This window comes from Podarcis pityusensis, assembly GCF_964106645.2.
Source record: "Podarcis pityusensis genome assembly, chromosome: 5".
NCBI lineage: Eukaryota > Metazoa > Chordata > Lepidosauria > Squamata > Lacertidae > Podarcis > Podarcis pityusensis.
Window position 1 is genome coordinate 80,656,054 of NC_138032.1, and position 12,885 is coordinate 80,668,938.

At 43.4% G+C, this 12,885-nt stretch overlaps 2 protein-coding genes across 5 annotated transcripts in view; one reads left to right on the forward strand and one right to left on the reverse strand.

Annotated features, from left to right (window-relative positions):
• The window catches only part of LOC308476921 (uncharacterized protein), a 212,206-nt gene that overhangs the window by 140,043 nt on the left and 59,278 nt on the right, over positions 1-12,885 (reverse strand). The window contains exon 2 of one of the 4 annotated variants that reach the window (XM_081005115.1): positions 9,206-9,291. The exons of the other annotated variants lie outside the window; for them this stretch is intronic. Coding sequence (XP_080861241.1) covers positions 9,206-9,231 — 26 coding nt within the window. The 5' untranslated portion in view covers positions 9,232-9,291. The remainder of the gene's footprint in view (positions 1-9,205; positions 9,292-12,885) is intronic. 4 annotated transcript variants of the gene reach the window in all.
• Positions 1-12,885, forward strand: part of RASGEF1A (RasGEF domain family member 1A) — a 220,756-nt gene that overhangs the window by 107,650 nt on the left and 100,221 nt on the right. The window lies entirely within an intron of this gene.

Genomic DNA, 12,885 nt, shown 5'->3' on the forward strand with positions numbered 1-12,885 from the left:
ATGATCCTGATAGCTGTTCACAGTTACAAAACATATAGATACAGATCATAGGAACCCACTCCAAGGGGCCAAAGACACTTCAGTCCCCCTAAAATAGTTGAGGGGCCAGGGGCCCCCAAAGTAGATAGCCACTGCCATTCAAATGCTGTGTGTACATCATGCCTTGTGATCAATTATGTAGGGTGGGGCTTACCTGGGGCCCCCAATACTTTATTCAAGTTGGCACCCATGATATAGCTAGATATATAGATATGAAGAATGTCTGAATCTAGTTGAGTTGGCAGGAAAATAAGAACTATATGACTCTTCTATGAGGCAGCAAGAAGGATTTGACCTTCTCACGGTATGAAGAAATCAGGCTGTGATGAAACTCTTTTGCAAACTCTTTCTTAATCACACTAGAGAGTGACGGAATGTTGAGAACTGAATTTATTCTGTAAAGCAGAAAGTACGTCAATATTAGCTTTGTGGCTATTTTTAAAAGCAAGGTGTTCATAATATGCCTGCAGAGTTTCCATCTTCTGAAGACTGCAAGGCAAGCAGGGTGTGATACAGCCTTGCTATATTCAGGCAACACACACACACTCAGAGAGAAGATGGATTATGCTGTATGAATTTTGGTGACATCGAAAACCTATTCATCTTTGTGGAGATTATTCTCTTTCAGTTTCAGAATGCTGGGATTGCACTTCCGAGCTTTGCTGAAATCAACCTTCCAAAAGTGAAACTAACTTGTGGAATTCTGTAGCAGCGCAGACTGCCACAAGAAGGAAAATGCATAGGACGGAAAATAAGAAGGAAAATGCATAGACCTACGTTTTCTGACTTTAGGAAGGCCACAGCCTCGTGTTCTACCAAAATGTGACTTTAACAGGAGAGGATGATCCCAAGGGGCAAGTGGGTTACACATGTTGCCTATACGTTGAAGTGAGTGTCACAAAAACATAATAAAGGCAAGGCTCTGTGAAATCTGCCAATGTACACAGAAGGGAGTTAAAGAGCCCTTTGACTGTGCCTTGCAAGAGAAAGTTGCTGATGTGTAGGTAAAGGGGGCCGTTCGCATCAAAACCTTCATTTGGAGGGGGGGCATATGGGAAGCATTTAGGGCTAGTTAGACACACACACACACACACCTGTTGTCGTTTCTGTGCTAGACTCATTAACACAGAACAGGTCAAAACAATTGCTTCAATGTGGATACATTTTGTATGCATTGATCCTACACCCCCACTGAATTCTTCTGTGTCAGCTTTTGTTAGATCCCACAGAATGTAAAATGTTCTGCATATTATCACTGCTAACTTAGCATACAGCAACTTTTTTTAATGATTCCTCTTGGCACAGCAAATCAGTTTCCAAGAACATCTGCTTTTACTCGGATTGTACATGTTTCCCTGCACAACTATAATATGTTTAACATATATAAAATGCATTCCCATTTCCCCCATACCCTCAATAGAATAAATTGGATATATATATATATATATATATGCATGTCAACAACATACTGAAAGGGAAACACAAGTCGGTAATTCACCATGGCAGCTTTGTTGATGTTTTCTGCTATTACAATTTATGACTTCAGCACTATCTCCTTATTTGAATTACTGCTTTTGTATGTGTTCATTTCTAGGCTATTTGTTATGCTTTATCACTGCCATATGGTTGTGAAATTTAATGAGTCAATGGGCAAGATTTCCAATCAGAGCATTTAAGAAGGGGGGGATTCAGTTATGGATGCTGTGGGTGTTTCTTTGCCCCTTCTATCTATATTGTATTGTGCTAAGATACTGTGGTATTGGTGGTCAAGCTGCAGGCAGTGATTGGTTGCACTGCCCTAAACGTTATAGAAGGATGCAGCAGGTCAAAGGTCTTTCACCACGCTGATGAGCTAATTAGATCCCAGAGAGGATCAGAGCAAGTAGAAGGACCTTGGAAAGGAAGAGGAAAGCACCTAAAGAGGCAGCAGATCTGGAGAAGGAAAGCAGTCTAGAAAAGGTGGGTTGGCTGGAACAGGATGAGGTCCATGGCGTGAAATGAGAGAGAGAAAACTGAAGGAAAGAGCCCAAGAAAAGAACTGAAACAGAAAGGCGAAAGGTGAACAGAGAATAACCGCTCACCCAGGCTTCCCTGTGGGTGACATTTGCCACATGGCTCAGCCACAGTGGGTCCGGGGAGGCTGCTGTCTTCCAGCGCTGCAAGGAGAGGAGATTGTCACCTGCCTCCACCCACCTCCAGCCGCAACAGCCTCTCAGGTGAGGGCAGGCAGGGCTGATCAGTGGCAGGGCTTGGGGGCTGTACCCAGCTCACCCCTGGCCTGGTGCAAACCATCTTCTTGGCTGTTCATCATTGGATTTTCCACCTACTCCCCCAGTCTGCTAGGGGCCCCTTGGGGGGGGCGGACAATTGGCATATGCACCTTCCTATGGTTTACTTGGCCACTGTATTCAAAGCCAGGGAGGAATTTTCTCCTGCAAGCAAATTGGCCAGCTTGCGGGTTTTCGCTTTCCTCATAGTAACCATCACAACTTTGGTGGATAAGGGATTGAGTTGGATCATGATGGGGGAAATATATTAATTTCAGTAATTATGAGCAATAGGAAGTATAGAGATGCAACAAATACCCATGATTTCCATTTCCCCAAAGGAAAAAGCAGAGATTTGCAGTTCCAGGAAAGCATCCCAAATAGGAGTGTTAAGTAGGCACAGATTTCTGTTCACCATGAATTCATTGCATGCAACATTATTCATCTTACATTATCACCACCCACACCAGACCCAATTATTTCTGCAAATATTTCTGCCTCAACAACTACTACCAAGAGCTTGGGACAGGTATCTGCAAATGTGCAATTTTTGACAAGCTAACATATTTGGAATTACAGTGGTACCTCAGGTTACGTACACTTCAGGTTACATACGCTTCAGGTTACAGACTCCGCTAACCCAGAAATAGTGCTTCAGGTTAAGTACTTTGCTTCAGGATGAGAACAGAAATTGTGCTCCGGCAGCTCAGCGCAGCGGCAGCAGGAGGCCCCATTAGCTAAAGTGGTGCTTCAGGTTAAGAACAGTTTCAGGTTAAGTACGGACCTCCAGAACGAATTAAGTACTTAACCCGAGGTACCACTGTATCTTATAGCTTTGCTTGCCATGGTCCTCCCCCATTTTATATTCATAACAGCCCTGTGAGGTAGGTTAGGCTGAAGGAGACTGGGTGGACAAAGTTTCATGGCTGAGTGGGGATTAGAACCTTATCTCCAGATCCTAAACCGATACTCTAACCACTATACCACTCTGTGGCCTGCCACTCACATTGAAAAAGTAGACCAGGCATGGCAGAAATTTGAAATTCTCTCAGCACCACAGATATACACGCGCTTCCGGGTTTCTCTCCCCACCCCCAGTTTACATACCTATGGATTCTGCACACATACAGAATCATATATTAAAAACATGAGGTGCTTGGAAATGCTTGGGGGAAAGATCCTTTCATCCACATCGCTCAGTCATGGCAAAGCGGAACATAGAGCCTTGAACCTTCCAAGTTGGTAATTTTCCAGCTGGTTAGCTACCCTTCACACATCCCAGTAATAAGGATAATGCTTGTAGTTTGGCCGCCTCTCCTTTCGGTCTGTAAGTGAATTCCAGGGATTTGCAAAGGATCATTATTGCTGTAGCAGATTCACAAACATCGCAAAATTATGCATGCTGTAAATCCCTGACAGAAACCATTTTGCATTAAGCTAGTATTATTCCAAAATTCTCATTAAAATGTAAGTACATAGAAAGTGTCATATAATGATCTTGCTACATGCTTAAATAAGGGCAGGGTATGTAAGGTTAATCTTGTGTTTTTGTGTGATGTCTGGATTTTTCAGAGATAATGAGAATTTTTTTTCCCTCCTACTAAACTTTAAAGTGGATTTTTAATAGCTCCCTGAAATGCTAGAAATGACAGTGTTGGCTAATGAAGTCATCTGTTTATCTAAAAGACAGACAGCTAGACAGATCACTCTTCACACTTAACAGACTGGCATCTTCTACTCTTTGTTAAGAGAATTCACCTCTTTTGGATGGAAGAGCATCCATATCTTTGTTCATTCCAGCTCTCGTCACAGACACCACTCACTTGCATCTCATTTTATTTCTACAGCGGACATTTAATGCTAGCCAAAAAATGGAAAGCCACTTTCTAAACTACTCTTTGTTTAAAACATAATGGACTAAGGTGGAAGAAAGAACAGCTTCTAAGTACAATTCCAAACCATGTTTTTTATACCCAAAGATTAAAGGCAGTGCAGCGATGGCCAAGTTGCTTAACTGAACTGATGCCTACTGGCAGTTTATCTAAGGCTGCAATTCTGTACACATTTACCTGGAAGTAATCCCCATTGAACTTTGAATTGACATGCATAGGATTGCACTGTTAATCCTACTGATTTTTGCAAACGTCAATAGGTTTAACACTCCAAGCCTTGCCTTCAGGGGAACATTGTGATAAAATAAGGGTTTGTACAGAACTTTGTACACAAAAAGTACTATAGGAAAGTCAAGTGAAATGTAGTCCATTCCCTCCTCTCCTCCAAAGGTTTGTCTTGGACAGAGGTGCCAAGTTACATCCAAAACTGAGGGTGTGTGGCCGTTGCTACAGTTCTGCATGTTATACAGTTTTTAACACCACCGGAATAGGACTAGGAGGGAAACAGTGGTAACTCTTTAACAAGTTAGGAAATCAATTAGCCTCTTCAGTGTAAAACATTAATAGTGTAAGTGATCAAGAGCAATAATGCTTAAAGATGGCTCAGTAAACCAACTGGATTATCCCACATTTCCATGAAATGAATTGGTGCAAATGGGTGCACCCAGGAGGAAAAACGTAAAGGATTAACAGCTGAACGGAGCATTAGGACAGAATTGGAGAGATCAGTATTCATTATCTAGGTTTCCATATAACATTCAGATTGCACCAGATGTTGAAACAACGTAATCTGAGACAAACGAGCCTGAAGACATTGTTAAATGCTAGTGAGATGGGTTTTTTTAAATATATTATAATAAATCCAAAAATTTACAGTTGCTCATTCAAACCACACATTTAACAGGGAAATCCATTGCAACAGTTAGTTCTGGTACAAGCCCTTGAAATACAAGCAAACAGGTTGGATCTCAGTAGCATGGGAAGTTCAAGGTAAAGAGAATCATCTGAAGCCCAGGAAGGGGTGCAAATTTCTGTCCTTATTTCAACTAGGGATAGAGGAGAATTTTGTTCAGTCTGCCCCACAGACCTAATGTGCAGCTCCTGGACTTATGAGCAGATCGGAACATAATTAACCATCAGATTGTGTACTTCTCCAAATTTTGAGATCCAGTTTAATAAAAAAGGTACAAAAATGCACATTTGGGGGTTACAAAAGTGTATGTTTTGTGTAGAAATGCATAGAAAAGCATGCATTGTTGCTGATGGATGCTAGAACCCACTGCCAATTAATAACTACAGACCTCAGCAACTTCAACACTTGAAATTGGTTTTGCAAGCACTGTTCAAAGGTACCCAGAGTTAAGCTGTGGTGCAGAGATAATGCTGTATCAGGATAATGAATGAAAAAAGGGAGAGTTGATTGCAAGGCGGAGGTGGAAGCCCCAAGGTGTGGGTCTCTAACCATAGCTAGAAGAGCAGAAAATATTATGTATCCACGAAACCCAAATCTTGCATTTAGTAGGATATATAGTGAATTCTATAACAGAAATATGAGGTTGAGATCACAACAGTATTCTATGCTATGAAACACGTGTAACTTTGATCTCAACAAAAGATATTGTAGACACAATCAGTTTCACAGTGGCCCGACATCATTCTTAAAAATGGGGCTTCTGTATTCAGGTGATTGACCAATTGCAGGATGCTTCTTTTGGTTCATCTATGACTTGATTTTCAAAACTGATGCTATCAGTGCAAACCCATGGTTTTAGCATCTCTCTGCCCAGCTATGCTCCTAAGCACATACTTAAACGCTACTGTTAAATTAATCAATATTAAATCAGCAAACTCACTTCGTTCTCAAGTAGACATTATTGTAGCAATCTTGTTTTGCTTCAGGTTTCTTGTTCATCACACCAAGTTATTGTCATCATAAAAGCAACAACATTTACTCTGTATGATTGAGAATGGCTATTTCAGTGGAACAGAACTAACATGCTCATGATGAGCTAAATAAAAAGCGTATAGAACCTAATCAAAAGAAGCATTAAAATCCATTTATGTGGTAATCACTTTTACCTTCAGAGAACATCACTGCTACTCTGCACAGGGATTTTGATTTACATTTGATCTACCAAAAACGAATATGAATCCATAATCAGTATGAAAACAGACTAAAGTTCAGCTTTCTTTACTAGATACTTTCCATACAGCAAAGTGTGAGAAAGGGTCAGAACTGGCCAGTTATTTCTTGCTTCAAATATTTTTGTAATGAGCTATTGGTTTTCCATCAGTCTCAATCTATTGTCTTCCGTCATATATCAAATTTGTTAATTTAGAAACGAATGCGATGTTATAATTCTGTTTCTGTTGTTATTTGAACAAGGCACTGTTGGCATGTTACCGAAATAGTGTGTTACACACACACACACACACATTCCCAAAGCCTAGTTGATAGACTTGAGATCATTCTGTCCACATTAGTGAAAGTGCTGCAACAGATGCTAAAAACCTGTTTGCTACCCATGCCAGTGCAAACTGTGGTATTTAAAAAATTCAGAAACCACACTGGCAACACACATCACCAAAACTTCCATATGTTACCAAAACACCATTTTCAATCTAGTGGGTGGGTATTTTTCAGCAAAAAGCACAGCACTAACACTACAGGTGATTAAATTGGTCCGAAGACTAAAGTCCTACTCTCCAGCAACATGTGATGACTATATTGACAGCAATCAGTTAAATTAGAATGAATCCTTAGAAAGAATCCTGAATTTCATTTCTTCACGATTTTTATTCCAGGTTGCCCAGCAATTACAGCCTTATTTGCATGTTCAAATAAAAGCTGGGGGAAGAAATTATGGGAGGAAGACCACATGTTCCTGACCCTACCAGCTCCATCCTTGATTTTCATACATTGAGAGAGGCAGTCTGAAGGGTGATGCTTTGAATGTTTGGCAGAACACAGAATCTCCCTACAGGTCTACAGCCTCAATATGTGAAAGTTGGGGTAGAGCAGGAAGGTTTGTTGGCAGGAGTGGTGCATACACCATGTGCCCCCTCTACACTTCATCCCCTCATGTATGCTTTGAACACCTGAATAAACCTACAATCACACTAGCATGTGTTTCATATTCAGAGCCAACGTGTCCATCGGGTACCAGATGCTAGGAGATGAATCACAGGAAATGACCACTGACATTGGGTTAGCTTCCATCAGGGCTGCCAATCATTTGGGGCCTGAAAGCACATTTAAAACTGGAGAAGCTGCCATAAGCACCCCACACATCCATGCGCAACCACACTCATGCACACACACTCCGTTTTAACATCACCACCAGTTCAACTTGAAAAGTGTGTGCTTTGCCACACTGGAGCCTGCTGTGGGTTTGTGGCTGTTTGTGTTCACTTTGATTTGCACAGTCCACAGGATGTTACCCTTCAAATCAGTGGTGTTATGTCCTTTACTGGTGCCCAGGGTATGTGTGCGCATGCTGGGCAGGGGTGGGGCGCGGAGGGTCAACAGAAGCCACAGTGCCAGGCCAACCCTCATACCGAGCAGATGTGCACAGGGCACAGAGGGTTCACAGAACCCACACATCATCTCAGCCTTAGCCCCCGGAGCCATGATGCACCCCTGCCACCCATGCAGGGAGGAGTGGCTGGCTGACGCAGCCCTTGGCAGGGAAATCCCCCCTTACACTGGCCATGCGGCCATTCAGCAAGGGGGCTAGGGATGCGGTGGTGAGGCCAGGGCCAAGAGATCCCCCAGCAACGGGCAGGATGGAACAGGGATCCGTGTTGAGGGGTGCTTGGCTCACCACCACCCCTAAAAATTGTGCGTCCGAGGCTATGGCTGTCCTGGCACACACACACACCCGGCTACAACCTGAGAGAATATAGGGTTGGCTTGTTGGTATTGATTTGCCGAGTGTATGCAATGAGCAGTGTCTCCTTCCCGCAGAACAAAACAAGAATGCAGATTTCTATCCTTCATCGTGCAGGAAATCAGGAAGCACAAGAACAGCCTAAGCTGGATTGGGCTACCCATCTATTGAGCCCAGCACTTAGTCTGCGGCTAAACAGATGCCCCGGGAATCTCACAAAATTGGACATGAAGGTGCATGTTGCTTCCTTCCTTCCCAGTAGCTGGTAACCAGAGGTAAACATTTAGAGACAATCTCACGATGGAGGTTCCACTTAGCCATTACAGTATAGCTAATGGCCATTGTGAGGCCTATAGTATATGAATTTGTCTAGCCCTGTTTGGATTGTGTGTTTAAATAATAATACATGAGACAACAGTACAGAGAGTAGCACAAACATGTATCTAAATCTAGAATGTCCCACCTCCTCCTGAGGCCCAGCTATAGCAAATGAAGTATGTGCCTTTAGGTCTTACAGTTGGTTCAGGATTGCAACTGATGAGCAGGAGGCAGAATTTTGAGAGCACTGCAGTAAGGAACTCCAAACAGCAGTTGGCAGCAGAAAAGCAGCAGCTGCCACTGGAGGCGATTCTAGCAGGTGGCAGCAGCGCCCAACCAATAGGAATTGCTAAGCCAGGCTTTACATAAACCTCACCTTTCCCTCCTAGGTGGCTTTCTGCAAGTAGTAATTCAACCCATAGGAATTCGGCCCTTAAAGTTGAGCCATTCCCTATATGAAGTCTTCTACAGATACTAATTCTGCTCTTCAGTGTTCTTACCCCTTCGCAAAGAGAAACTCATTTTCATGCCAAATCTGTGCTCCAGAGGTCTTTTAAGTTCAAGGTGAACCGGTTTCCAGCAGCACCCTTAATGAGGGTAGCTGGCTGATGAGAAGGCGCAAGTGGCAATGCAATGAAGCTGATGCTGAGCCTTTCTAATACCAAATCATTGCTTCTCCAGGAAGCTTCCACTTCCTTCTGTCTCACAGCTGAACTGCATGATCAGCAGAGGTATGCGGTGAAGTTCCAGCGCTACTATGCAGCTGCACAGTGCAAAAATCATATGATTGAATACTCACCCTGCATACCGTCCAAGAGTACCCATATTTCACAAAAAGTAAGCATTACGAGGCCTCTGAATTCTTCTTTTTGCTGAAACAGGGCACTAATAATCAAAAAGAAAATAGGCAGTATAATGAACTTTCGGTGACCCTTTCTGTGACTCTATTTCCAATGCATTAACATGAATTATTAACAATTTGTTGGCCTTTCACTTTCTTCCAACAAATCAATGCCCATTATGTGAACATTCTCCTTCAACTACAGCTCTCTGCTTCCTAAAAAATGGAACTGTTGTGCCTGCAATACTGATATTAATATACATCTATCACACACATACACTTCAAAAACATACCGTACCATAGGCACACCAAGTAGGGGGGGGGGCAGACCCAAAAAATAATAATTCAGTGAAGCAGCTGGGCCCTCTCAAAGTTTTGTGGTGGCCATGCACGCATGCCACAGGGTGTGTTCACATCACACACACAGGTTGGGGGCATTCACACGGCATGTCAGCATGCCCCATGGCAAATGTGAGTGATGTCATGGCATGCACGAGTGATGGTGCAAGCATGCTGCAGGGCATGCTGACATCATGTTCACAGGCTTTATTGCATGCTGACACCATGCGCACACACCACAGGGCATGCGTGCATGAAGTATTGACGTTGCACGGCCATGGCCCCCTCAGTCATGGGGGCAAGGCAGTGCACATGCCTTAACAATAGCTTTCGGTTATACCGGGTGGCGCTGTAGGTTAAACCACAGAGCCTAGGACTTGCTGATCAGAAGGTTGGTGGTTCAAATCCCCACGATGGAGTGAGCTCCCATTACTCAGTCCCTGCTCCTGCCAACTTAGCAGTTCGAAAGCACGTCAAAGTGCAAGTAGATAAATAGGTACCGCTCCAGCGGGAAGGTAAACGGCGTTTCCATGCACTGCTCTGGTTCCCCAGAAGCGGCTTAGTCATGCTGGCCACATGACCTGGAAGCTGTATGCCGGCTCCCTCAGCCAATAAAGCAAGATGAGCACCGCAACCCCAGAGTCGGTCATGACTGGACCTAATGGTCAGGGGTCCCTTTACCTTTTTATACCATGTTACCATAGCTACTTCACCAGAAGTTGGTTGAGAGGGCTTTTCCACCCCAGCATAACCTTCCACCTTGTGCCTCATCAACGTAGACTAGCCATGGTCATGGCAATCTCCGGTGAGTACCAAGGTGGGATCGATAACAGGGCCCTGAGCCAACCAAACACCCACTGATGAAGCCTTCAAAAAAACAGATCACTGCATGGTATTGGTTTTTGCGCATTGATACCCCTAGGCCTCCCCCCGTGATGAATAAAGACACTAGGATACAGCATATTAGGTTAATGGTTAATGGGCAAAGTTGTTGAGCTTTTGGGGGGGGCACGCAACTCTCTCCCATGCCGCTGCAAGTGGAGGGAGGAGAGCAATCCCCACAGAGGCTTGGGAGGGAAGCTGCGCACCCTGGGAGGGAAGCTGTGCGCCTCGTGTGAGCAGCATGTGTGCGCTGGGTGGGCCTCTCGACAGCCCGCCAATCCCAGGCGTGCAGGAGGGCGGAGTTGGCTGGCTGCCTCAGCGCCCGCAGAAAAGCCTGCAGCGCTCCAACAGGCTCTGCTCTGCTCGGCAGTGGCTGTTGGCTGGCCTGGCTGGCCTGGCTCTTCAATCCCCGGACTCCAAATCTCAGCCCTGGACTCTCGGCCTGGCGCCCCTGAGAGCCCGGCGCCTGGGTGCCCCGCACCCCTACCGCCTATGGGTAAGCCGGCCCTGTATACACACTGAGTAAAATAGAAATGCATTCATCTAGACAATGACCCCGGAATGCTTCTCCTTCATAGAGTGCTACTAAATAATCTTCAGAAAGAAAGGTAGTAGTAGTAATACAGAACAAACATGCAGCTGTTTCTTCTGTCTATCTTTCTTTTTTTCTTTCTACGAAGCACTGGTAATATTAGCAATAAAACTGATAATTGTTGTCTGCCCATTACGGTCTAAATTGGATTTGACACAAAGTGACTCATACTTAGTTACTACCATCAGCAAATTCTAGCCAACAAAGGTTTACAGTCCTTTATCTTAATAATGTTACTGCAACCAATATAGCCAGAGGGGGCCTATTTATCATAATCTAAATCTCATAAGATAAAATGAAAGCCTATATGGGAATAGAAAAACTGTATCAGTGCGAAACAGGATGCTATTAATGAACACTGGTGAAGAATTGAGGGTTTCTGCCATCGCTCACACTGCAATCCATGGCAACAAATACCCACTTGCACAGAGAAACTAATCTATAAAATCTCTTTGAAGCCATGAAATCTTAAAAACGGGCTTGCAGCACTGCTACACAGCTAGCACATTCCTAGCGATAAAATGCAGTGAGGTTTGGGAGCAGTATTCAACTAAGTTGTACTCGAAGTAGGCCCACTGAAATTAATGGACCTAACTTAGTCTACTCTGAGCAAAATTTGGTTGAATAATTCCCTTGTAGTGTAAAAAAAAAAAAAAAGACTAAGGGACTAAGGAATAAGAAAACTGCTCATATTACAATCGCAATTCTCCTTTTTATTCATTTATCAGTTTCCCCACAAAATGCTTCCTCTTAGTATTAATGGCATCATCCCCTTAGGGCGGGGGTGGTGGGAGTAACCTAGTCTATTCTATAAGCTATCAGTAGGGCACCAAGTTTGACAGCCAGCCAGTTTGTGACTCCATAAACCACTAAAGGGAAGTCTGAGCACTCAAAAATAACAGCAAGAGAATTTCCCTAATTTCTTTTAAGCTTCTTGTTTTATAATGAGTAGGGCAGAGTTTAAGAAACCAGAAATCATTGGTGCACGATCATCTAACTTCCTTTTCATCATATCCGAGTTGTTACTTCATCAGAGAGTAGTTACCGTGCCTGACATTCCTCCAACATAGGTATTGGTACATTTCTTGACATTGAGTCAAGTCAGAACATTGAACAGAGTGACTTCACAATGTATGTGAACCCATTGACCCAACATTGAGCAAGAACCGGCACTAAAGCATTTTCATGTGGCGTGACTGAAAACAAGACACTCCGATTAATAATTTCAGAAACAACCTAAGTATCTTGGGATAGATCAACAAAACACTTACTGAGCCCAAAGCTCATAGTAAGTCAATTAGAACTCAAGCCTGGAAAATGTACCTAGCTACAAGGCAGTCATGTGCTAAGTTCAGTTGAAAACATGCAGTACACACAACAAGAGTGGTTTGTAAGCTAAAGTAGGTTATTATTAAACCGGCCACTTGGCTCAGATAGTGGACTTGGAAATCATCAACCCATTCACAGAACTGCCATGTCAAGATAATTTATACTTTATTGGGTCAAATCACACCTGTTCTCTCATTTGATTACATCAGTTCTTCTGACGCTTAAACTATAAAGATACCACTCCATTATGTGACCTATTTATTCATTTCCAGTTTTCAACCCTGTTCATGTTTCCACCCAATGGGCTCACAAAATGGCTTTCAGCAAAAAAGAAAGACCTTGGCAACATCCCCTTTCCTGTAGGCCTGACAAAATCAACAGGTCTTGACTTGTTTTCTTCATGCAAGGAATTAGCATAATCCTAACTTGGTCTTGTGAGCCAAACATTGTTCATTTCTATCTCCTAAACATCCTTTGTTCCAATCACATAGGTAAG